Source organism: Bufo bufo, chromosome 8 (genome assembly GCF_905171765.1).
Source record: "Bufo bufo chromosome 8, aBufBuf1.1, whole genome shotgun sequence".
Lineage (NCBI taxonomy): Eukaryota > Metazoa > Chordata > Amphibia > Anura > Bufonidae > Bufo > Bufo bufo.
The window spans coordinates 160,601,367-160,628,579 of NC_053396.1; the positions used below are offsets into that span (position 1 = coordinate 160,601,367).

General features: G+C 44.4%; 1 protein-coding gene across 1 annotated transcript in view; it reads right to left on the minus strand.

Moving 5' to 3' along the window:
- The window catches only part of SLC9A6 (solute carrier family 9 member A6), a 57,929-nt gene that overhangs the window by 25,514 nt on the left and 5,202 nt on the right, over positions 1–27,213 (minus strand). The window contains exons 2-8 of the mRNA XM_040442093.1: positions 19,022–19,221; positions 14,929–15,006; positions 12,416–12,492; positions 10,126–10,238; positions 3,062–3,167; positions 1,581–1,722; positions 1,303–1,408 (exon numbers count right to left, since the gene is read on the minus strand). Coding sequence (XP_040298027.1) covers positions 1,303–1,408; positions 1,581–1,722; positions 3,062–3,167; positions 10,126–10,238; positions 12,416–12,492; positions 14,929–15,006; positions 19,022–19,221 — 822 coding nt within the window. The remainder of the gene's footprint in view (positions 1–1,302; positions 1,409–1,580; positions 1,723–3,061; positions 3,168–10,125; positions 10,239–12,415; positions 12,493–14,928; positions 15,007–19,021; positions 19,222–27,213) is intronic.

Below are 27,213 nucleotides of genomic sequence, written 5' to 3' on the forward strand. Positions count from 1 at the left end.
ACGAATTCCGTCATAACGGAATCCATAACGGGATTCTTCCTCTGCCTGAACCTGTAAACTTCAGGTTCGCTCCTCCCTACTCTTAACCAGCTGAGGCTACTTTCACACTAGCGTTGTTTGAATCCGGCGTTCAATTCCGTCACCGGAACTGCCCGCCGGATCCGGAAAAACGTGTGAAAACGGATTACATTTGAATCCTGATCAGGATTTTGATCACAATGAAAAAATGCATTGGGAAAAACGGATCCGCCATTTATGGACTAACTTTTTTTTCACATTTTTCGGGTTTAACATGCAAAAGCCAGATCCGGTTTGACGGCGTTAATGCAAGTCAATGGGAAAAAGGCCGGATCCGGTGTTCAGTCAAAGTGTTCCGGATTTTTGGCCGGAGGTAAAAATACAACATTCTACGGTTTTATCTTTTGCCTGATCAGTCAAAAAGACTGAACTGAAGACATCCTGATGCATCCTGAACGGATTTCTCTCCATTCCGAATGCATTAGGATAAAACTGATCAGTTCTTTTCCGGATTTGAGCCCCTAGGACGGAACTCAGCGCCGGAAAAGAAAAACGCTAGTGTGAAAGTACCCTAAGACCAACGAAAATATCGGATGAGAAAATAACACATTAGGGAAGAAGGGAGCGACGTCTGCTTCCCAAAGCTTTCCAGTATAAATACTGTCTTATGCTCATTACATTTCCGCATGAGAATTACTTCAGTGAAATTAAAAGCAGTAGCTATGGACTCGCAGAAATGCTTTCAGACGGATCTATTCTGTAGTAGCCCTGCTCTAACATTCAGAGCACTTAGACTCGGCTTCCCTACAGTCCTGCATCGTATGCATTAAGGTGATAAATTCCTAATCCAGGTGTATGTGTTTTAATATATGCAAATAAGGCTCTAGGAGCAACGGGGGCGTTGCCGTTACACCTAGAGGCTCAGCTCTCTCGGCATCTGCTGCACCCTCTCAACTTTGATTGATATAGCCAGGCACTGAAGACGCCATCAAAGTGGAGAGGACGCGGCAGTTGCAGAGAGAGCAGAGCCTCTAGGTGTAATGGTAACGCCCCCGTTGCTCCTAGAGCCTCATTTGCATATATCAAAACTTCATTTTTCTCAGTAATGCCGGCACATATGAACATGGGACCAACACAGACGCCTTCAGCTGCCAAGTGCACATGTAACCGGTCGGCCAGTGTCATAGGTACAAATCTGCCGACAGATGCCCTTTAACATGATTAATTGATGATGAATGTTTGTAATTGAAGTACCCACACCAATATAGAAATCGGCCAACAAACCTGTGTAACCGCATGCTTCAGCGAGAAGGAATGTGCTCCAAGACATCAAGAAGAACAAGCCGGTCTCCAGTAGTGGAAACTCCCGCAACTTGGTGAACTTTGTGACGTGGAAAAGTGTTAAGGAACAGACCTAGAGGAGGGGGTATAACTTATACAGAATACCAGGTGCACTTTACATGAATTGTATTACTGGAACCTATACTTGTACTGAATATTCAGGCTATACTACAGTGTAGGAGAACACCCATCCTGGTAGAGGAGCTGCCCTTTAAGGATATTAATGCTGTGAGTACTCCGGTGGCTGCTCCCATAGCAAAGGATCCGCTGAAAACGCCCAAGAACATTCCCACAGACTTTAACATGGCAGTGATGTCAAACGTGTGGCTGTTGTCTCCAGCCGGCTGATACGCAACGATTGACCTGAAAAATAAGAAAAAGGAATGCGAATATGAATTTATCTGGAGCTGGAATGAATTATTAAAGGGGTTGTGGAGAGGCATAATACTGACGACGTATCCTGAGGATCGGTGGGGGTCCGACTCCCGGCACTCCTGCTGATCAGCTGTTTGAAGAGGCCGCGGTGCTTGCGCGAGCACGGTTTCCTCTTCACTGTTTACCTGGACAGCATCAGTGCAGTGCAATCACAGCCTCCGCTCTGTGTCTATCCCTGCGCCACATTAAAGGGGTTGTCTCACTACAGCAAATGGCATTCTTTACTAGCATCTGATCGGCAGGGGTCCAGCACCCGAGACCCCCGCAGATCAGCTGTTTGAGAAGGCAGCGGTGCTGGCAGTAGCGCCACGGCCTTCTTGCTGTATACCTCAGGCCCAGCGATCTCACGACTAGTATCACTGGCCTGGGCGTGGATAAGCCCTATTCAAGTCAACGGGGCTTAGCTGCACCCAGGCCAGTGATACTATTCGGGACGTCATTGGACCTGCTGGAAAGCAGCGGCACCACTGCCTTTTCAAACAGCTGAACGGTGGGGGTCCCTGGTGTCGGACCGCCACCAAACAGATGCTGATGATCTATCCAGAGGATAGCTCATAAAAAAAAAAAAAAAATCTGCAGAACCTCTTTAATACAAGGCACTTATTAATGTATTGTAATTGTCCATATTACCTCCTTTGCTGGCTGTATTTATTTTTCCGACGCATTATACACTTCTTATATCCCGGGGTTACAACCACCCTGCAATCAAGCAGTGGTGGCCATGCTTGCACATTATAGGAAAAAGCTCTGGCTTCTCTGGAAGCCGGGACCATGGGAGCACACATAGGCACAGATGTGCAGCAGCTCCTATTCTGGCCACCTCGTATCTGCGGTGCAACGTGATCATAACCTCTGGACATAAGCAGTGTGTAATTATATGGAAAAATGAATCCAGCCAGCAAAGGAGGTAATATGGTCAATCACAATACATTAGTAAGTGATTTGTATTAAAAGGGTAAATCCTGGCCACAGTGGGTTGCACTGAGCTTGATGAAGCCGGACGTCACCATTTTACTACAGTAAATCTGTTATATCAAACATGAGCCGTTGACGTCAGAGTTGGGAGCCTCAGGGATATATATTTTCTAGGGGGACTGACTGCACACGTACAAACCCCCAACATTTTCAGCATTGCTGGGGTCTCAGTTTTGTAGATCTATTAAACACAAGTCTGACGGACCAGTCATAAAGTTCTGGTGGAAAACCCCTTTCCGAGAACGTCATGTGTCAGAAAAGGAATCATCCTGGACGGAAGTAGAAGACTTACGATGACAGAACTATGGCCACGGCATCATTTAGGACACTTTCACCAAAGAGAAGAGCATAGAGATCCACATCGACTTGCAGCTCGTGAAATATAGCTAGGACAGTCACTAAAAGAAGAAAAAAAGAACACACGTTCAGTAAGTCCTCTGACCAGGAAGCATCACCAAAACTTACCAGACACATAACTGCGCATTTGAAAAAAAAATAGGGAGACAAAGCCATGAGCTTACACAACGTATAATTATGATTGGCAAAAGAGATGGAAGAATAAAAAGGCCTTTCATAAGAAGGAAGAATGAGCCAGACAGAAATTAAAGGGCAATGCCTCCAGCAGACTTCTATAAAGTCATCAAGCTTACATGGAAGCTGGCCGATTGTATAACCTGCTCCATTAGAGATATGACTGGTCGAGGGACCTAGTCGATCAGCAAAATGAAGGGGCCACAACACTCCTTTGAATGAGAATGAGCCTATATAACAGCTAGACTAGGGGACGCACAGCTCACTGAAGTGTCCCAACCCTGCAGTCTGCTGATAGGCGGGCGTCCCAGAAATTGATTGATGGACCACACTGAATATAGGCCATCGCTGTTTAAAGGGACTCAGTCCCTAACTAGCTGTTTGCATTGACATATAGCTATGGTTCACCTGATTAAAACACAGTTTTTCTTTTGTTGATCCGAGGTTCCATTCTTCAGTTAGGATACTCTTTCTTAATATGCAAATAAGGCCTTTGGTGCAACGAGAGCTTCACTGTTGCTCTTGTCACACCCAAGCTCTGTTCCGTTCTGTGGCCAGCCCCTCCCTGGCCACTTTGATTGACAGGGTCAGGCAGTGGCAAAATAATGCGGGAGGGGCCGACCACAGAAAGGAGCAGAGCTTGGGTGTGACAAGAGCAACGGTGATGCCCTCGTTGCACCAAAGGCCTAATTTGCATATAAAGAAAAAGTATCATAACTTAAGAACGGAGCCGCGAATCAACAAAAGGAAAGTTGAATTAGTCTTACCGGTAATTCCTTTTTTCGCGAATCCTCCATGACGGCACCTTACTAGGAGATTATCCTCCTCCTCCAGCCAGGCAGGGACTGGAAGGTTCAAAAAGGCCCGCCTCCTCACTTATCTTCAGTGTCTTCTGGACTTGACAGGCCCTAAACTTACACACTCATTCATGACCTTCACCAGTGACTTAACTATTCTTTGTTATACATATTAAATTGCATATATATAACTCTAGACCAATTATTTAATTTCATAACTAGTCTTTTTTTTTTTGGGGGGGGGGGGGGGGATATAAGCGGTGCCGTTATGGAGGATTTGCGAAAAAGGAATTACCGGTAAGACTAATTCAACTTTTCCCCTCCATGACGGCACCTTACTAGGAGAGCTAACAGATTAATGAATTAGGGAGGGACAACTGCTTGTAAAACTTTCCTACCGTAGGATAGGTCTCTTTTGGAATCAATATCTATCCTATAGTGTTTTACAAAGGTATGAGGACTTGACCAGGTTGCTGCTCTACAGATTTGATCCAAGGAAGCAGATGCTTCTTCTGCCCATGAAGTCGATACTGCCCTTGTAGAATGAGCCTTGACATTTACCGGAGGTCGTTCTCCTATTGCTATGTAGGCTTCTGAGATGGCCGATTTTAGCCAGCGTGTAATAGAAGGTTTGGACGCTTTTAATCCTTTCCTACCCCTAAGAATTGGATAAAGAGGTTATTAGATTTTCTCCAATCTTTAGTTTCCGATATATAAATCAGAACACACCTTCTGACATCCAAAGTGTGAAAGACTTCTTCTTTTTTAGATCTGGGATTTTCACAAAATGAAGGAAGAACCACCTCCTCCATCCTATGGAACTCCGAGACCACCTTAGGCAGAAAGGAATCGTCAAATCTCAGGACTATTCTATCATCCCTGACAATCATGAAGAGTTTTTTTAACTGAGAAGGCTTGTATCTCATTAACCCTACATGCAGAAGTAATGGCAACTAGGAATACTGTTTTAAGGGTCAGATATCTGATATTTGCTGATTCCAAGGGTTCAAAAGGGGGTTTAGTGAGACCGGAAAGAACAGTGTTTAAATCCCACGAAGCGACCAAAGGTCTACTTCTGGGTCTGAGCCTGTTGGTTCCCTTCATAAAGCGAATGATCCATGGGTTAGATGCTATTTTTTTTATCTAAATAGGCGCTTAATGCTGAAATTTGTACTCTAAGAGTGCTAGGTTTTAAACCCTTATTAAAGCCTTCTTGGAGAAAGTCTAGAATAGACAAAATACTTCCCGCTGAGTTAGAAGGATTTTCTGAACACCAGGAAACATATCTGTTCCAGATTTTACGGTAAATTCTATTTGTGACTTCTTTTTTACTGGCTAGCATGGTATTGATTACTCTGTCAGATAGACCCTTAGATTTTAAGATTGCCATTTCAGGATCCAAGCCGAGAGGTGCAGACTTTGCGTCTTTGGGTGTAGAATCGGCCCTTGACTTATGAGGTCTTCTGACCATGGTAGAATCCATGGTTCCTACGTGGACATTTTTGCCAGGAGAGGAAATCAAGATCTCCTCGGCCAATTGGGTACAATTAGAATTACATTGGTCCTCTCTTTTATTTTTCTGAGTACCCTTGGAATCAGAGGCAGAGGTGGATAGCAATATGCCAGTTGGAATTTCCAAGGAAGAGCCAGTGCATCCGTCCCTGCACTCCTCGGATCCCTTGGATCTAGGGAAAAATAAGCTGGTAATTTCGCATTCATCTTGTTTGCAAATAAGTCTATCTGGGGAAGACCCCATTTTTGTGTTAAGGCTTTTAAAATTTCCTCTTTTAAACTCCACTCCCCGGATCTAATTTCCTGCGGCTGAGGAAATCCGCTTGGATGTTTTGTGTCCCCTTTAAAAAAAACGCTGATAGGGAGAGGAGATTCTCCTCTGCCCACAAGAAAATTTTGTTGGTTAAGGCTTGTAGTCGCTCGCTTTTCGTTCCTCCCTGGTGGTTTATATACGCTACAACCGTCTTGTTGTCGGATCTTATTTGTAAATTGGAACCTTTTAGCTCCTCTGAGAAGTAACTTAGAGCCCCCCAAACCGCCAGAAGTTCCCGGTGATTTGCCGAGTATTTTTCTGGGATTGGGACCACTCTCCTTGGGCCGACAATGCTTGGAGATGCGCTCCCAGGCCCCAGAGACTGGCATCCGTGGTGAGGATCAACTGATTTCTCGCTATCCACGGTACTCCCTTCTGTAGGTTTGAATTTAATTCCCACCATTTTAGTGAGGACAGAATCGCTATTAGTCTGTCTAGGGAATCCTGTTTCCGGTTCCATTTTTTTAACATAAATCTCTGAAGAGGTCCACTTCACTGCCGGGATGCAAGCTGTAAAAGAGCCTATCAGGGCCATCGTTTGTCTTATGGTGTGGGATTTTTGTTTTCTGAATTGTTTTACTTGGGATTGGATTTTTGCGACCTTCTCTACTGGTAAAAAACATTTTTGACTCACTGAGTCTATGAGAATTCCCAAAAATACTATTTTTTGCGTGGGAACTAAGTGAGACTTCTCCTGATTTAAAATCCAACCCAGTTCCTCCAGTCTGTCTATAGTTTTGGATAGTTTGGATTCTAGGTCTTTCTGGGAGTCCCCCACTATCAAAAGGTCATCCAGGTATGGAACAATCGTTACTTTCTCCTTTCTCAGAGGGGTTATCATCTCCAGCATAATTTTCATAAAAAGCCTGGGGGCAGTGCTTGAAACGGAAAATGTTTTAGATGCCCTTGGACCCACACCGCTATTCTCAAATATTGTTGAGACTCTGGATGAATGGGTACGTGTAAATACTTATGATATTTATGATAAGACGCACTTTCCCGTTCGGCTTTCTTACCATAAAAACCCTGGAATAACAGCCCAGACCGACTTGATTCGTCGGTACCGGGACAAGAACGTTCATCTGAACTGGCAGATTTCTTGCTCCAGACAAAGCTGAAGATGTTCCGAGCTTTGAACTGGAGTCTGAACAAATAGAGTGGGGGGACTTTTGACAAAGGGAATACTGTACCCTTCGTGGAGGGTATTTAATAACCAGCAGCTGCATAAGTATTTTTCCCAGCGCTCCACGAATTTTCCCAGTCTTCCCCCCACTGGGGCTCTGGTGTCATTTTTTGGAAGACTCCTCAGAACGGGGAGAGAACATAAAACCCTTCCCTTTCTGTTTTCCCGATCTCCAGTTTTCTGTTTTACTCCTTTTGTTTTGAAAACTTCTTTTGGGGACGAAAAAAAGTTTTCCTTTTCTTTTTATCCTCCGGGAAACTCTTTTTGGAATCAGAGGCTTTCTCTAGTCCTGACCAAAGAGAAGATTACCATAAAACAGGATGTTGCATAATGTTGCCTTGGAGCCTGTGTCTCCAGGCCAAGCATTTAACCAAAGCGCCCTTCTACAGTTGTTAGCTAGGGCCGTATTTCTCGCGGTCAGCCTAACGGAATCCGCTGTTGTGTCTGCCAAAAAAATCAACGGCTTTTAATAAGAGAGGGAAGGAGTCTGCAAAGTTTTCGTATGGGGTATTGGACTTTAGTAATGCTTCCAGCTGTACCAGCCAACTTTTTAGGGATCTAGCTACGGATGTGGCCGCGATATTAGGTTTAAATAAAGCCGCGGCCGCGTCTCAGGTTCTGCTAAGGTTAGCATCCACCTTTTATCCATAGGGTCATGTAATGTAGAAGTACCCTTAGCCAGTTTGGAGAGCGATACATCTATTTTAGGACAATTTAAGAACGGGGATAATTCTTCTTCGTCGAAGGGTAGCCTTTTCCTAATTGTTCTGGGTAGGAAAACTTTCCTGTCTGGATTTTTCCCCTCCCTCAAAATAAGAGACTGCAGATTTTTGTGTACCGGAAATACTCTCTTTTTCTTGGTTTCTAATACTGAAGACATTCTATCCTGGGCGGATCTATGTATTTTTTCTTCTTTAATTTCCATGGTATCCCTGACCGCTTTCAATAGATTGTTTATATCGTCGGATGAAAATAAGTCATTTTTAAAATCGCCATCAAGAGTCAGAATTACTACTACTCTCATCGCTATCCGAGGAAACATCGGAAGAAGAAGATGTAGCAGTTTTTAAGGGCGATTTTTTTTCCTGGACCCCCGTTTTGATGGTACGCTAGCAGCTGCAGAAAAATCTGAAAAAGAAGACTTTATTTCTTACTTAATCAGACCCTGCAGTTCCTGTCTTAAAGACGGGACTTCCTCCCTGACAATGTTATCAATGCACTTTTCACAAAGTTTTTTAGCATGATTTTCGGAGAGTTTAACAGAACATACGCGACATCTAAGAATTTTAGATTTTTGCGCTATTTTCGGTTTAACAGAAATGTCTTTGTCACTTGCTACAGGTTGATCCATAGCTTCCTCCGGATCCATGTGTGTGGATGGCCGAGGCTGCAGAAATGCTTGTAACTTCTCTGGTCAGAGGGCGACATACGACTTGACCAGGGCGCTAGTTTTTAAAAAAACGTATGGCCGGAAGTCTACCCAGGACCTCCGACGTCATCCAGGCCGGCAACTCTCAAGCCACCCTTATTAGGCCCCCGGATGACGTCACCCGCCGGAGCCAAGAATCTCGGGCAGAGGACGGCCTAGAACCCGGAAGTGCTCCTTTGAGTGTCCGGGTGCCGCAGCCTGCCACTATGCGCTGGCGCACACGAGTTTTAACAAAAAAGACCGCGGCATGCACTCAATGGAACGGACTTACTTGCCCAAGGTAAGCCCGTGGCTGGCGCAATGCACCCGCCATCATGCAATAGCTCCCGACCGGAGCGCAAAGATAGCTCCTATCCTCCGCCTGGCAGGGACAGGAAGACACTGAAGATAAGTGAGGAGGCAGGCCCTTTTGAACCTTCCTTTCCCTGCCTGGCTGGAGGAGGAGGATAATCTCCTAGTAAGGTGCCGTCATGGAGGGGAAAAACTGCATTTGAATCAGGTGAACCATAGCTATGTGTCTATGCAGACAGTTTGATAGGGAGGTCGCTGGTGACAGATTAACTTTTAACCCCTGGAAAACACATTAACCATTTAGAAAGTGCAGCAGCAGAGTACTGAAATATATTGCAATCACTGCTCACAGCTCAAAAATATTCCCTTCAGCTTAAAATCTAACATTTTATTTTCTGTATTATCATTTAAACTTCCTGACTATATGCACCATGCTGGTCAAAAACTAGGAACATTAAATGGCCTTTGTCATTTCGACAAACTTTTCATAAATCAATTAAAGGGGTTGTCCCATGAAAAATATTCTACAGTTTTCAAACCAGCACCTGGATCTGAATACTTTTGTAACTGCATGTAATTAAAAATTTAGCATAGCCACTGGGTTATTCAATAAAATGTATCTGTATAGCACCACCTGCTGTTTAATTTTCTTCCTATTTCTTTGACCTGCTCACTGAGATGGCCGCACATGCCCAGTTTCATCCTTCAACTGCCTCCTGAGCTGTGATAGGCAGAGCATGGACACTCCCCCTTAGCTGCAGCAGAAAAGACACTCCCCTCGAGCTACTGAGGCATAGACAGAAGCTGCTGGTTCTTGTATGCTTTCTATCTCACCCCAGTGCTGGATTCACAGCTGCTCTGCTCAGTACTACTGTACAATGTCCTTTGTGTGCTGCAGCTGCTTCTAAGAGTGTGTAACAGAGAAATAAGGGAGCAGAATCTACTCTCGTCTATGTGAGCTGTGTATGAGAGACATCATAGCAGCTAGTATGCACCTAAGTTACAGGTGAGCTCAGAAAAAAACTGACAATTACATATGGATCTAACAGATACACAATGTAAGTCATATAAAGGCTGGATATAGTGTTATTTCTCATGTACAAACACACAGCGGCTTATTTTAAAAAGTCACCTGAAATGACGGGAACACTTTAAAGTTGTTCTACGTGAAACTAAATTATTTCATATTTTCATGTAGTGTAACAATATTCTTGTACTCCGTGTACCTTGATGGTTAGCGGCATACACGTGCAAACGGTAATAACAGACCACAGACAGTATAGTCAGCACATAGGTTTACCTGGATCAGTTGCAGAAATAATGGCTCCATAAAACAGGCAGTCCGTAAAGAAGAAGTCACCGTCTAACGTTCCTACCACTTTCATTAACTTTACACATCCATACATCAGAGACCTGGGAAAATTAACAAAACAACTTTATTTGACAACATTCCTTAAAGGCTATGGACACGTTCAGAGCAATTTTTACCAATTTTGGGCTAAAAATATTTTTTTTTTAATAGGTCAATATTAAAAATTGTCAACAGTTTTTGAAAAACAGGGGTTAAAAATCAGTCTGTTTGCAAGATATCACTTCTCAGTCCCGTCAGCTGGCGGCTCATGTGTAGCTCTTATCTCTGATTTCCTGAGCACTCATGGTAAACTCTTATTAAACTGATAAGAATATGGCTTATGAGTGTTTTATGAGGTCAGAAGATCAGAGATGAGAGCCACACATGAGCCACCAGCAGATGGAACTGAAAAGTAATACTCTGCAAACAGACTGATTTTTAACCCCTGTTACTCAAAAACGGCTGAAAAGTTTTTAGCCCAAAAAATTGTCCCAAAGGTGTCCATAGCTCTTAAATTTTAGATGGTGGCATAATATTATGTTCTATCATGATTCGCAATGCCGTTCCTGTGCATTTTTGTGATTTTTGTATTGGACAAAGTACATGTTCTTTATGAATTTTCACTTTTTTAACATATTGTTTTTCTCACATTTATTTTGTCTATATTTATGTATTATAGATGATGTGTCACGGAATGTGGAGTGGAGAAGACAGAGGTGATGTCAAGTGTTGACGTCCAGTTACCACAACAACTTTCAAATGATGTCTGCAACCGATGTTAATTACTATGTATTGTTTCACACACGGATTGTGGACCCTTCTTTGAGGAGATCCCTCTGAACGGTTGGGGATATGTGGGTTTGGATCGTGGATGCGGTGTGACCCCGCATTGACGTGCGGGCTTGCATTTGGTCCATGATCCCGGGTGGGGGCTCCATGTCTATCAGGCTGTGGTTGCCCCATCTGGTCCCACACAGCCATCCGCTCTCACTTGTAGCACAAAGCTCATTGAGCTGTGCATTAGGACTCCCAACCTATGTGAATTAGTTACTACTATGCATAATACGCATGCACCGGGTCCTTTATGCGATATTCCCTCAACCAAAATGGCTGACCATACATCAAGGCCACAGGGCGCAGCCGCACAGAAATGAGGGCAACTTCATCATGATGCAAGAACACACGTCACCCTGACATGCGCAGTTGCGCTGGAGGCACGCCGGAATACAGGCCAAGTAGCTGGCAGCCGCAATTCTCCTCGTCTCTCCTCCCTCACTATTCGTTAGATACATCATTTAGTAAGCACTTAGCACTTTACATTATTGATTGCACAGGGCACTAATCATGGTATTTATATTAATTATGTATTTGTATGCATTTTTCCACATGAGATGATTTTATTATGTATTGTAATCACTTTGATATTTGTGATGCAACTTTATGATATATTGAGTATATGTCACAGTCCATTTTTTACTATGATATTTTATGATTGCTTGTGATTTTTGTAAATAGGCACAGTAATTTGGTTTGCTATATATACTGAGCACTTTGTCTGTACACATTGCTTGAGGAAGGCTCCAGCATAGAGCCGAAACGTCGCATGTCCTGCATGGGTGAATAAACTTTTTTATTTTATGGACTGCTGCCCGTTTTTCAACTTATATATATATACACACATTATGATATTTTTTTTCCCCCCAACATTCCATTATTCTGTCTCTGTTCTGCTCGATACAATTTCACTGGTGTAGTTTACAAGTAAGGCTACTTTCACACTAGCGTTTTTGCTGGATCCGGCAGGGTTCAGCAAAAACGCTTCCGTTACTGATTATACAACCATCTGCATCCGTTATGAACGGATCCGGTTGTATTATCTTTAACATTGCCAAGACGGATCCGTCATGAACTCCACTGAAAGTCAATGGAGGACGGATCCGTTTTCTATTGTGTCAGAGAAAATGGATCTGTCCCCATTGACTTGCATGCCGGATCAGTCTTGCTCCGCATCCCAGGACGGAAAGCAAACTACAACATGTTGCGGTTTGCTCTCCGGTATGGGAACGCAACTAAACGGAACGGAATGCATTTTGGTGCACTCCGTTCTGTTCAGATCAGTTTTGTTCCCATTGACAACGAATGGGGACAAAACTGAAGCGTTTTTTCCGGTATTGAGCCCACAATACCGGAAAACTAAAACGCTAGTGTGAAAGTAGCCTAAGCAGGAAAGAGTGCTTACCCAATAATGAAACAGGAGATTACTGTCCCTAGGAAGGCATAGGCAAGGATTGAGCCCAGATTTCTGAAGAAATGCCTCTATAAGACAAAAAAAACAAGGGTTCATTCACACGCCTTTGAGATATTCTAGAACTAAACATAAAGTCATTCAATTAAAAGTCATAACAAGTAAACAGGACTGAGTTCCAGTTCCAGCAGTCATGGTTAGGAGAGGGGCTGTGCAGAGAGAAAAATAGCCGACAATTTAAGCAGCCCTTACCCTTCACCAATCACATAATGCCTGCACATTCCAGCAACAAGTCCTCGTTTGGCATGGGGGACCACGCCATCTCTCCTTGTAAGATATGCTCTCCGCTACTCGCTGTTACTGTATATGTTCTACTTTCCAAACGAGTGGTTGTTGACAGGCCCGGAAATGTGTTAGACGTATGCCCATAACCTTGCGCCACAAAGCACTCCTTAGGTGTGCATTCACAGGACCGTTTGTATTGTGCGGTCCGCAAAATACAGATAACGTCCATGTTTTGGGTTTTTGCAGGACCCATTGTAACAATGCCTATTCTTGCCTGCAAAACGGACAGGAATAGGACATGTTCTAGCTTTTTTTGTGGGGCTGCGAAAGGGACATACGGATGCGGACAGCACATGGCGTTTTTTGCGGCCCGACTGAAATTAATGGGTCTGAATCCGATCTGCAAAAAAATGTGGATTGGGTGCAGACCAAAAATACGGTTGTGTGCATGGAGCCTTATGCTACGTTTTGTAACCCGCATCATCACTGGTGTCCTCCTTGTATGCTGTAGGGGAGTTCACTGTATGAGGTGATGTGATGACTGGACTTCCCCTTTAAGTTAACCATACACAGCCTAATGTGCCAAGAGTTAAATGTATGTAAAATGGTGACCCCAAGGATTTTCTGTCAGTGGTAACTGAACTTATTTGTTTTAGGACAGGATCAGGCACCCATGTGCCAGCAGTAAAGATGGTATGGAGAGTGATCAGATGCCCATGTGCCACCAGTAGAGTAGCGGTGCAGGTGCCCCCGTCCATCAGGAAGTTTAAGTAAAGGGTGCAAGAAAGCAGTGGCGGGGAGCAGGAGAGTATCTTTTTTTTGTACAGATCATGAGGTTTAAATAAATAAAAAAATTTAAAAAAACCTGCACAACCCCTTTCAGGGTTTTGTATTAATTGTGATAAATACCTTTACTTGCGGGGTACCCCCCGCTGATGCTGCCACCCTACCTAATTTTTTTAAATATCGCTCCTACGCCCCGCTGTGTCCCCGTAGTTTTCCTGCTCAGTATGCTAATACTGAGCATCGGTACAGGAAGGAGGAGACGCCAGGGCGCTCAATGGACGTCTCCTTCTCCCTGGCTGTGCCGTGATCGAATCACATCGGAGAGCGTCACAACCAGGGAGAAGGTGAGCTTTGTTTTTTTTCTCCCCGCAAGTAAAGGTATTTATCGCAATGAATACAAAACCATGAAAGGTCCTCTTTAAGTTGGAGTGTGACGCAGTGTACGTGGAGAAAAGGTTTCACAATATGTATGTAGCTGATTAACCAGACAGCCATTATCCACAATTACAGTAAGGTTGAAGGGGTCTTTAAAAGGGTTTTCCAACCTTTTACCACTGTTGACTTATCCTCCGTATGGGTCATCAGTATCTGATTGGTGGGGGTCCGACACCCGGTACTCCCACCGATCAGCTGTTCTCAGAAGGTACCTGTGCTCCTGCGAGTCCTGCAGCCTTCTCTCAGCTCACCAAGCGCAGCGCCGTACATTGTATAGCGGCTGTGATTGGTATCGCAGCTCAGCCTCATTCACTTTAATGGGGCTGAGCTGCTCCTAGGCCACGTGACCGAAGAACGCGTCGTCACTTGGCCTAGGAAAACCTGACAGAAGGCTGCGGTGCTCATAGGAGCGCTGGTGCCTTCTCAATCCAGAGCATAGGTCAGCAGTAGTAAAATGTCGGAAAACCCTTTTAAGGACTTCCATATTGAGTGTCTATCCTCAGAATAGGCCATCAATATCAGATGAGTAGGGGGTCCAACTCCCGGCACCTACCTCTAACAGCTGTTTAAAGGAGCTGCAGCTCTCCGATAAGCACAGCGTCCCCTTAATTGTTTACCAGTTTACTTGGATGGGACTGAGCTGCAATACCTGGCACATCTACTCCAAAATGAGCGGCACTGTTCCTGGTAAACGATGAAGGAAACACGGCACCTCCTGGTAGTCGGCCCCATACCAACTTGATATTGATAGCCTACCCTAAGGATAAGCCATCGATACCCAAGTCCTGGAAAACCCCTTTAAAAAAAAAATGACATGGTTTCTTATACAGGAGACTATTGACGGATGTTTAATTACAATGTAACTGATGGGGCAGGATGAGAAGAGGTGATGCCAAACTAAATGCCTCACCATTACCCCACATGTGTGACCAGGTGGTCCAGGTCAGGGCCAGGTAGGAAGGTGGGGAAGATATAGCTGGACGGCTGTGACAGATACTTACTCTTTTTAAGCTGTATCCGGCATAAAATATAATTGGGGGGAGAAGAATATTGAAGAAAACTTCAGGGTCAAATGTAATCTGCAAATAAAGCAGAATGACACAGATTATACAAGGCAATATATAAACCACATGAATGTGCGGCATCTATGACCGACAAGAAGCTCTGGCTATACAGAGGGTTCCTCCAGACAATGGCAGGGCCTTAATTAAAGGGGTTGTCTACAGCAAATGGCATTTATCATGTAGACAAAGCTAATAAAAGCCACTTACTAATGTATTGTGATTGTCCATGTTGCCTCCTTTGCTGGCTTGGTTCATTTATCCATCACACTATACACTGCTCGTTTCCAGGGGTTATGACCACCCCACAATCCAGCAGTGGTGGTCGTGATTGCACACTATAGGAAAAGGCACCGGCCTTGCTAGGGACTGGGAGTGTAGGAGCGCACACAGACACTTAAAGGGGTTATCCAATTCTATAAAAAGCCCCCCTATATGCCAGGCCCCCCACACTGAATATACTTACCTGTGTCCCCGCTCCCTGCGCCGCTTCTGGTCCCCACACAGCCGCTGCTTCTCCCCGTGTGCGGATGAAGACATCTAGTGTCGGGGGGGAATGAGCAGCCAATGCAAGGTGGGGACGTGGCGAGCCTCCCTAGCGTTACCCACGATGCTAGGGAGTCTCGTCCCCGTCTGCCACTGGCTGCTCATCCCCCCGACACCGGATATTTTCATCCGCACACGGGGAGAAGCAGCAGTGGCGGTGTGGGGACTAGGAGCGGTGCAGGGAGCGGGGACACAGGTAAGTATATTCCGTGTGGGGAGCCTGGTATATGGGGGGTCTTTTTATAGGACTGGATAACCCCATTAAGTGCAGCAGTCCCTGTCCCAGCAATCTTGTATCTGCTCTGCAAAGGTGGCCATAGCCCCTGGATACGAGCTCTACATAATACAATAATGACTCAAGCCAGCAAAGGAGACAACATGGGCAATCACAATAGTGACAACTACTAATGATGTGTCGATGCTTGACGGGGCTCATTTTCACCTTAAGGACCAGGCCATTTTTTGCAAATCTGATCAGTGTTAATTTATGTGTGAATAACTTTAAAATGCTTTTACTTATCCAGGCCATTCTGAGATTGTTTTATTCATCACATATTGTACTTCATGACACTGGTAAAATGGAGTAAAAAAAAAATCATTTTTATTTATAAAAAAAATACCAAATTTACCAAAAATTTGGAAAAATTAGCAAATTTCCAAGTTTCAATTTCTCTACTTCTATAATACATAGTAATACCGCCAAAAATAGTTATTACTTTACATTCCCCTTATGTCTACTTTATGTTTGGATCATTTTGGGAATAACATTTTATTTTTTGGGGACGTTACAAGGCTTAGAGGTTTAGAAGCAAATCTTGAAATTTTTCAGAAATTTTCAAAAACCCACTTTTTAGAGATCAGTTCAGGTCTGAAGTCACTTTGTGAGGCTTACATAATAGAAACCACCCAAAAATGACCCCATTCTAGAAACTACATACACGTAAACTGCTGTACGGGAACACGGCAGGGCGCAGAAGTAAAGGAATGCCATACGGTTTTTGGAAGGCAGATTTTGCTGCACTGGTTTTTTGGCACCATGTCCCATTTGAAGCCCCGCTGATGCACCCCTAGAGTAGAAACTCCAAAAAAGTGACCCCATTTTAGAAACTACGGGATAGGGTGGCAGTTTTGTTGGTACTAGTTTAGAGTACATATGATTTTTTTGTTGCTCTATATTACACTTTTTGTGAGGCAAGGTAACAAGAAATAGCTGTTTTGGCACCGTTTTTATTTTTTGTTATTTACAACATTCATCTGACAGGTTAGAGCATGTGGTATTTTTATAGAGCAGGTTGTCACGGAATCTGACTACTTTTTTTGGTTGTTTGTTTCAGTTTTACATAACAAAGCATTAAAAAAAAAAGATTCTTTAGTGTCTCCACATTCTGAAAGCCATAGTTTTATTTATTTTTTGGGCGACTGTCTTGTGTAGGGGCTAATTTTTTTCGGGATGAGATGACGGTTTGATTGGCACTATTTTGGGGTGCATATGACCTTTTGATCGCTTGCTATTACACTTTTTGTGATGTAAGGTGACAAGAAATGGCTTTTTTTACACCATTTTTTTTTTTTTTTTTACTGTATTCACCTGAGGGGTTAGGTCATGTGATATTTTTATAGAGCAGGTTATTAGAGATGCTGAGATACCTAATATGTATACTTTTTTTTTTATTTATGTAAGTTTTACACAATGATTTCATTTTTTAAACAAAAAAAATCATGTTTTAGTGTCTCCATAGTCTGAGAGCCATAGTTTTTTCAGTTTTTGGGCGATTATCTTGGGTAGGGTACAATTTTTGCGGGATGAGATGATGGTTTGATTGGCACTATTTTGGGGTGCGTATGACTTTTTGATTGCTTGGTATTACACTTTTTGTGATGTAAGGTGACAAAAAATGGCTTTTTTTTTTACACCTTTTTATTTTTACGGTATTCACCTGAGGGGTTAGGTCATGTGTTACGGACGCGGCGATACCTAATATATATACTTTTTTTTTATTTATTCAAGTTTTACACAATAATATCATTTTTGAAACAAAAAAGAAAATCATGTTTTAGTGTCTCCATATTCTGAGAGCCATAGTTTTTACAGTTTTTGGGCGATTGTTTTTGGGGGCATATGCCTTCTTGATCGCTTAGTGTTGCACTTTTAGTGATGTAAGTTGACAAAAATGGCTTTTTTTTCACACAGTTTTTATTTTTTATGGTGTCTATCGGATGGGGTGGATCATGTGATATATTTATAGAGCCGTTCGTTACGGACCCGGTGATACCTAATATGTGCGGTTTTTCTTTTTTTTTCAAATTTTTTTTTAGAAAATTATTTTTTTAACTAGAAACCTTTTTATTCAAAACACTTTTTTTTATTATTATTTTTTTTTTATTTCTGTCCCACTCTTTTGGGGGTCTGATCCCCTCTGCAATGCATCTGTATTGTAATGCATTGCCTGTTAGTGTATTACTCTGTGTAATACACTAACAGGTTGCCTAGGAGACGGGCCTGAGGCTGGATCTCCTCGGCTCCCGTAGAAGGCAGTTCCCGATGCCGTGCAAGGCATTGGGCAGCCTCTGCACGGCATCTGGCTGCTTTGTCACGCATCGGGTCCCCGCCACAGCAGCGCGGGGACTCGATGCGATCACTCACCTGCCGCAAACCTCTTCTATGTCGCAGTCAGTGCGGCATAGAAGGGGTTAATCCGCCGGCATTGCTGTAAACAGTGATGCCGGCGGATACAGCAGGGGCCCGGCTACCAGGGACTGCCGGACCCCTGCAGTGATCGGGTGCGCACCGCTCCGGTGCCCGCCCGATCATCCCGCCGTGCATGTATGGCGGAATGCATTCTGGCAATGCATCCCCCGCCGTACATGTACGGCGTTCTGCGCTATGGGGTCAAAGGGGATGTTAGAGAGTTTAAGATGTTAAAGGGGGTCTGTCACCAGACACAATGCCTTGCAGGTATAGCTGAATGGATTTATACTTTTCATTTAGCAATCCGTTGCTTCATTCTGGAGAAACAGTACTTTGAATATATTATGCAAATGAGCAGCCAAGTGCACTGAGGGCAGGACCAAGCTGATTTGTGCACCCTTGCTCCTCCTGCTTCCTCTGCCAGCCCCTCCCCCTTGAGGTGCTGCATAGTCATCTTACCTAGTAGAGGAAGCAGGAGGAGCAAGGTTGCATGTGGTGGCTTAAGCCCGCCCTCAGTGCACTTAACTGCTTATTTGCATATGGATAAAAAGTCACTTTGCTCCAGAATGAAGCAACAGAACACCAAGTGAAAGGTATCATTGCATTCAGCTGAACTAGCTCGACAAGACACTGTCCTTGGTTTAACAGCAACTTATTTCAGTCCCCGTGTGGGACCTCTCTGAGCCGGCGGCAGCCAGAGCGAGCTCGTCTATTAACTCAATCCCATCTCATGCTGTAAAACTGATGGCGTGACTTGATAAACCTGCAATTTAGGTGATGACTGGATACGATCCTCACCTTCCTGAGCATTTCATTATCTTGCTGGCTGTTGAGTTCCTGGGCGCTGATTTCCCCATTAAGGGTGTACTCGTATAAGGTGCCGCTGACATTGACCAGCAGCGTGGCAGGCGTCAGCTGCTGCTCACAGCTGACAGTCACGTTGCCTGCATCCCGGGGTATGTGCACGCCATATCGCAACACCACACCGACAATGACACCTGCAAGACAAGAACCCGACGTGAAGAGACTGCACCAGAAATTCATAAAGCAGGAAAAAAATAAATAAAATGATAAACCAGAATGTATCAAAAGTACTCCCATACGGGCCACCTTTTGGGGAGTTTTAGCAACCCCTCTCCCTCCCGGGCAGACCTGCAAAGGGAATCATACTTACCTGCTCCCCACAGCAGAGTCCCAGCTCCTTCACTCGGGTCCCCTAATGTCAACATCCGTTTAGACACCGCTGAAGCCAGAGGACGACCTGAGCGAAGGAACCAGGACCCAGCTTTGGGAAGGAGGTAAGTATTCCTCCCTTTGCAGGTGGCTCAACGGTTAGCACTGGTGTCTTGGATCAATGGATCCCATTTCCTTCCTGGGTCCCTCAGGCTTCCAGCATGAATACGAGAATTTTGCTGGATTCTGCCATGTAGGCTCCTGCCAGAACCTCAGCTTCAGATGGGCACTTAGCCTTACCAAATGGGGTCTTCAAGAAACTTCTCCAAAAAACACCTCCTTATTCAGACTAGATTTCCTATGACAGAGGAAAGAGGAAGGTTCCTTTCTTGTGACCAGATGACAGATAAATGTGTCCACAGACCTTACATGGCTAAAAATGGTCTCTGGAGACATCTAGAGCTCATTCATTTTACGGAAATGCAATATGAAAATAAAGGGCCATGTGGTTATGGAGGAAACTTGGTAGCCATCTAAGTGAATTTATGGTCAAAGGCCAGAGTGAACGCCATGGACTAACGGTGCCAGCAGCGAGTATATACCCACAGTGTAGAAATAATGAAACAATAAAATAATAATAACTCAAACATTTGATTGGAAGAGGACTCCACCAACATGGATTCATACCAAGACAAAGAAATTGCATAGATCTGACCAAGGCAGGGGGAATCAACTGGAGGTCGGTGATGTCAACGGAGGACCCTCTGCAAATCATAAGGAAGAGGTTTCATACTAAGGCTTCGTTCACATCTCCGTCAAGCAGATCCGGCACAAATGCAGTCTGGTAGCTGGACAGAAAAACGTTGCATGAAACGGTTTTTGTCCAGCCGAAACCTGGCATTTATTCCAGAAAGCGGCCTCATTACAGTCAATGGGGATCCAGCAGTGAACTAGAGCAGTGTTCCTCAACTCCAGTCCTTAGCGGTGGATGACCCAAGAATTCTTTCCCTGGTGAAGAAAACACCCTTCACAACAGTTGGACAGATCAAGAACGCTCTCCAGGAGGTAGGTGTATGTGTGTCAAAGTCAACAATCAAGAGAAGACTTCACCACAGTGAATACAGAGGGTTCACCCCAAGATGTAAACCATTGGTGAGCCTCAAAAACAGGAAGGCCAGATTAGAGTTTGCCAAACGACATCTAAAAAAGCCTTCACAGTTCTGGAACAACATCCTATGGACAGATTAGACCAAGATCAACTTGTACCAGAGTGATGGGAAGAGAAGAGTATGGAGAAGGAAAGGAACTGCTCATGATCCTAAGCATACCACCTCATCAGTGAAGCATGGTGGTGTTAGTGTCATGGCGTGGGCATGTATGGCTGCCAATGGAACTGGTTCTCTTGTATTTACTGATGATGTGACTGCTGACAAAAGCAGCAGGATGAATTCTGAAGTGTTTCGGGCAATATTATCTGCTCCTATTCAGCCAAATGCTTCAGAACTCATTGGACGGCGCTTCACAGTGCAGATGGACAATGACCCAAAGCATACTGCAAAAGCAACCAAAGAGTTTTTTAAGGGAAAGAAGTGGAATGTTATGCAATGGCCAAGTCAATCACCTGACCTGAATCCGATTGAGCATGCATTTCACTTGCTGAAGACAAAACTGAAGGGAAAATGCCCCAAGAACAAGCAGGAACTGAAGACAGTTGCAGTAGAGGCCTGGCAGAGCATCACCAGGGATGAAACCCAGCGTCTGGTGATGTCTATGCGTTCCAGACTTCAGGATTTGCAACCAAGTATTAAAAAGTGAAAGTTTAAATTTATGATTATTATTCTGTCCCATTACTTTTGGTCCCTTAACAAGTGGGAGGCACATATGCAAAACTGTTGTAATTAGTACATCGTTCACCTGATTTGGATGTAAATACCCTCGAATTAAAGCTGACAGTCTGCAGTTAAAGCACATCTTATTCGTTTCATTTCAAATCCATTGTGGTGGTGTATAGAGCCAAAAATGTTATAATTGTGTCGATGTCCCAATATTTATGGACCTGACTGTATATGACCTGATGAATGCTAAGGAAATCCTGAAAACATAACCGGCAGGTGGGCCCTGAGGACTGGAGTTGAGGAACCCTTACTAGAGAATCCGGCAATGTTGGAACCGGCGAGTTCTGCTTGATGGAAATGTGAACGAGGCCTAAGGAACTGTTTGATCTCCAGATATAATCCTCTTGAGATGATGTCTACCCAGGGTCGGACTGGCTCACCGGGAAGCCGGTGGAATGCCCGGTGGGCCCCTTGCCTGTCTGCTTATATTACAGCCAGCGCCTCCAGCAGGGCAGTTACTATACTTTCAGGCGCCTGGCTGTTATCAGGTGCTGGACTGCAGTACTGGCACACATATCATTTTACTTCGGTGAAAGGGACAGCACAGTACCTTGCAGCGCTTGTTCCTTTCTCCAAAGTAAACTTCACCGACCCAACATGAGCGGACAGCCCCCCCCCCCCTCCTCTCTGCAGTGTGAGATTCCATCATGTGTGAGGAGGGGGGGGGGGGGCCAGAGGAGCCGAGGCGGCAGCAGGAGATGATGGAGACGCTGCTCTCTCTGAGTCACTGTGCCTCCCTCCAGTATAAAGTTCAGTCCTCTTCTCTGGTCCCACTACTCCACACAGCAGAACTGGGGTAAGTTACTGTGGGAGGGAACTGGGAAGTTAGGAGAGTCCTGAAGCTGCTGCCCCTGCACATCTTGTGTCCCCCTGTTGTTCCAGCCCCTCACAGACCTTTGTCCACCAACTATCTCACCTATACTTTATACAGAGCAAGAAGTTATGTCTCCCAGTGTCCCCCTCTTCCCTCTCATCAGTGGCATTTCACATTTTCCCAGCCCCTTACCCCCACATAATATGTAATGTCTCTGGAGGTTATATCAGCGCTGGAGCATTATAAGAGGAGCGGCTGGTATCAGTCACATGTGATGTAATGTCTCTGGAAGTTATATCAGCGCTCGAGCATTATAAGAGGAGCGGCAGATATCAGTCACAACTGATGTAATGTCTCTGGAGGTTATATCAGTGCTGGAGCGTTATAAGAGGAGCGGCTTATATCAGTCACATAGGATGTAATGTCTCTGGAGGTTATATCAGTGCTGGAGCGTTATAAGAGGAGCGGCTTATATCAGTCACATAGGATGTAATGTCTCTGGAGGTTAGATCAGCACTGGAGCGTTAGAAGAGAAGCAGCTGATATCAGTCACATATGACTGTGGATAGGTCATCAGTATCTGATTGGTGGGGGTCTGACACCCGCGACTAGGGATTGACCGATATAGATTTTTTTTCTAGAGCTGATACCGATATCTAAGATTAAATATTTAATAGTTAACCCCTCAGGTGCGGCAGGGGTTAACTTCTGCGGATCGCAGCTACCTCTCATAGAGGTCGGGGTGCAGCTATATGATTCAACCGCCTCCTATATTTGAATTAATAACTGAGTTAACATCATTGGTGGCGCAATGGCCACAGCCCCTCCCTCTTGCCTCTCATTGGTGGCAGCAGCACAGGAAGGAGGGACTGCTTCCTTCTCCCCTGTGCTGCTGAGGGAACATTGATCGCGTTGATAGCAGCGCGATCCATGTTCGCGATTCGTTATCGGCAAGGTTAGATGCTGATACCGATAACTTTGAAAATCCGGAATATCGGCCGATAATATCGGTAAATATGATAATCGGTCGATCCCTACCTGGGACCACTGCCGATCAGCTGATTGAGAAGGCACCGGGGCTCCTGTGAGCTCTGTGCCCTTCTCTGTGATTTTTCTGGGCCATGTGACGTCACGTTCATTGATCAAGTGGCCTAGGAGCAGCTCAGCCCCATAGAAGTGAAGGGGTTGAGCATGATACCAAGCACAGCCGCCTATACAATGTACGGCGCTGAGCCTGGTGAGCAGAGAGGAGGCCGGGGCACTACTGCCCGCACTTCAATAAACGTATCCTTTTGAATATGCAGGAAACATTTCCTTCACTTTGGATATTGTTTAGGCTGGGGGACTGGGTGGTTCATCTAGGACATGGAATGTCCACGTGTGACTGCTGTCCAAACTACTGGCTGTAAAGACCAGACACAGTCATCAACTAAATGAGTTGCTTAAGGAGAAACAATTTGACATAGTGCAGTGCACAATACTGTTCTGTTTAGCATACTGTTACTGTAATGCATACATTATCTCCAGCTCTAGGGTGGGCCCCCAAAATCAATCCCACTGGTGGGGTCTAGGCGCCCCAGTCCGACACTGTGTCTACCACATCCAAAAAGTAGAAAGGAAAAAACTATAGGTGGCTCACTACCATCCACATGGACCTACCTAGACACCAAGGGAACAACCAGCGCTCCCAGTGCTAAAGAGCCAATGAAAAGCAATAAAATAACTACAAGCTGAAGGTCACAAGAATAAATATCAAACTAAACATGTTTCGGGGACCTGACTAATAAATACAATTTCTTTTTTTTTATAGTGTGGACTATATTACAGTATGCTGGTATATAGTCAGAGTGCAAGGTGCTATACAGTGGTCCCTCAAGATACAATATTAATTGGTTCCAGGACGACCATTGTATGTTACATTATAACTTGAGTAACCGGTTCCAAAGCCCCAAAATGTCATCCAAGATAAGAGAAAATGAAGATTTAAGAAAAATAAGCAGATAACTAAGTCAGATGAAACAAGTCCTTACATATAACAGTCAGGAAATAGCTGCTAACTAGCAACTAACCAGCTATTTTACCAGAAAAGTGACCTTGAATGGTTGGATCAGAGTCTGAGACATTGTATGTCGAGTCTAGTTTCAACTTGGGTCAGAAAAGACCATTGTATGTTGAAAATATTGTATCCTGAGGCCATTGTATCTTGAGGGATCACTGTATTCTACTTGCACTTGCTTTTAATATTTTATTTTACCGCTGGTTTAATTATTAATCATTTTTATATCCTTTTCACCTTGAATGCCAACTTGTTCTTATTTTATTGCTTTTCATTAGGAGCACTGGTTGTGCACTCGGTGTCTAGGTAGGTCCATGTGGATGGTAGTGAGCCACCAATATTTTTTTCCTATCTGGATGTGGTAGACATCATCTCAGGAGGAATATATCTAGAGATCAAACATCTGCTTAGTGCAGGGATCACCAACATCTGGCCCTCCAGCTGTAGTGAAACTACGACTCCAAGCATGCATACTTGAACAGACGCGAATGGAGCAAGCTGGGAGTTGTAGTTTCACCACAGCTACAGTGCCAGAGGTTGCTGACCCCTGCCTTAGTGACAAACCTCTTCCTTACGATTTGCGAGGGGCCTCCGGGGACATCACCGAACTGCATGTTTAATTGATCGATTCCCACCTGCCTAAGTCAGATCTACGTCATTTCTTTGTCTTTGTATGGATTCATGTTGGTGGAGTCCTCCGATAATCAAATGTTTATGAGGCTCCCCAACTATAAACCATGCCGATCCTGTGTCCTACCAGGGGATCGGCCGCTGTCACCCTTCCCTTACTACCCCTGCAGAAGAAGCCTTCCCTGCTATATTGTCATACTGCTGCAGAGGCTCTGCTCCATCCATGATAAGCAGGACAGAAACTGCAAATATGCTTCAAGTAATAGGATCTATACCGAGCACATGATATTTAATGCAGAGACAAGCTGTATACCATGCGTCTCTCAAACGAGCATGTCAGCAAGCAGGGCCTCAAGGTAGCTATGGCCACATCAGAAAAAACTCTAAATGCTGCAAGGCAGGCAACAGAGATCAAGGATACGTCTGGTTTCACAAATTCTTTTTTTTTATAATTTCCCTCTGTTATCCGTGCTTTAAAAGGATTTTTTCAGAAGTAAAATATTGATGACCTATTCTCAGGATAGTTCATCAATATCTGATTGTTGGGGGTCCGACTCCTGGCACTGCCACCGAGCAGCTGCTTGAAGAGGCTGCTGCGCTCTAGTCAGCACTGCAGCCTCTTCGCAGCTCACCAGCACAGTGCCGTACATTGTATAGTGGTTGTGCTTGGTATTGCAGGCAGGCTCATTTATCTGAATAGGACTGAGCCGCACCTAGGCCATGTGACTGAGGATTGTGATGTCACTGGCCTAGTACGAGGCAGCAGCAATTACCGGAGCAACTTGGCCTCGTATTTGGACCCTCACCAATTAGATACTGGTGAACTACCCTGAGGATAAGCCATCAATATGGCCTACTGGAAAACCATTTAAATAGCTCATACAACAGCAGAAGAACAAATGCCGTACTAACAGTGTGAACACTAAAGAACCTGGAATCTCATCGTGGCCAACAGCCAAGGAATTATGCTAAAACCAGGATGTCCAGGAGAATCTACATTGTGCTGTCACGTTTTGTTATGTTGCAGCCTTGTGCTAAAATAAAAAAATCACGTTTTCCCACCATCAATCTGCATTAATACCCTATAATAAGAAAATGAAAACAGAATTTTATTAAAAAAAGGAAAAAATAACATTTCGCATGGACATAAGTTTTCAGACCATTTGCTATGACACTTGAAATTTAGCTCTAGGGCCTCCATTACTCAGTCAGATGGTTCTACATCTTGATTGGAGTCCATCTGTAAATTCAGTTGACTGGACGTGATCCAGAAAGACACAGTCCTGTCTGTATAATGTCTCACAGCTGACAAGGCATTTTAGAGCAAAAACCAAGCCACGGGGAGGAATAAACTGTCTGTAGAGCCCAGAGACGGGATTGTGTGGAGGCACAGATCTGGAGAAGGGTACAAAAAAGTCTGCAAGAGCACAATTACCTCCATAATTCTTAATGAAGATGTTAGGAACAACCATGACTCTTCCTAGAGTGGCCACCCCACCAAACTAAGTAAATCAGTGGAGAAGGGTCTTGGTAAGAGAGGTGACAAGAACCCATTAGTCACTCAGGCTGAGCTCCAAAGGTCCTGTGTACAGATGGGAGAAGGTCCCAGAACGTCCAGAACGTCAACTGAAGCATCCACCAATCTGGCCTCTTCTCAGTAAAAGGATTCTCAGACTGTAAGAAACATAATCTCTGGTATGATGAAATGATAATGAATTTTTTAGCCTCAATTCTAAGCATCACGTCTGGAGACACTGCTCATCACCTGCCCAGTACCATCCCTACAATGAAGCATGGTGGTGGCAGCATTGTGCCATGGGGTTATTTCTCAGCTGGGACAGGGAGACTGGTTAGGGTTGAGGGAAAGCTGAATGGAGAAACGTACAGAAAACCTGATCCAGAGTGCTTTGATCTCAAGACTGGGCTGAAGGTTCAACTTTCAACAAGACAATGAACCACCGTGAAGACAACACAGGAGTGACTTAGGGACAACTCTATAGGGAACCCTATAGAACATCTCTGGAGAGACCTGGAATTGGCGGTCCACTGACCGCCTCCATCCAACCTGACAAAGCTTGAGAAGATCTGCAAGAAGAAGGTCAGAAAATCCAAAATCCAGATGTGCAAACCTTGTGGCTTCATACCCAAGAAGACTGGAGGCAGTTATCACTGTCTAAGGTGCTTCAACTAAGTCCTGAGTAAGGGGTCAGAATACTTATGTCAATGCAAGATTTTAGTTTTTCCAAAGATTTTGACCATTCTGTTTTCACTTTGTCATTATTACTATTAGTACTCAGTGCAGATTGATGGGGAAAAACTAGATTTTTTTTTTGTTTTATTTTAGCACAACAAAACAAAACAAAATGTGAAAAAACTCAAAGGGTCTGACGACTTTCTGAATGCACTGGAACAAGACACCAGG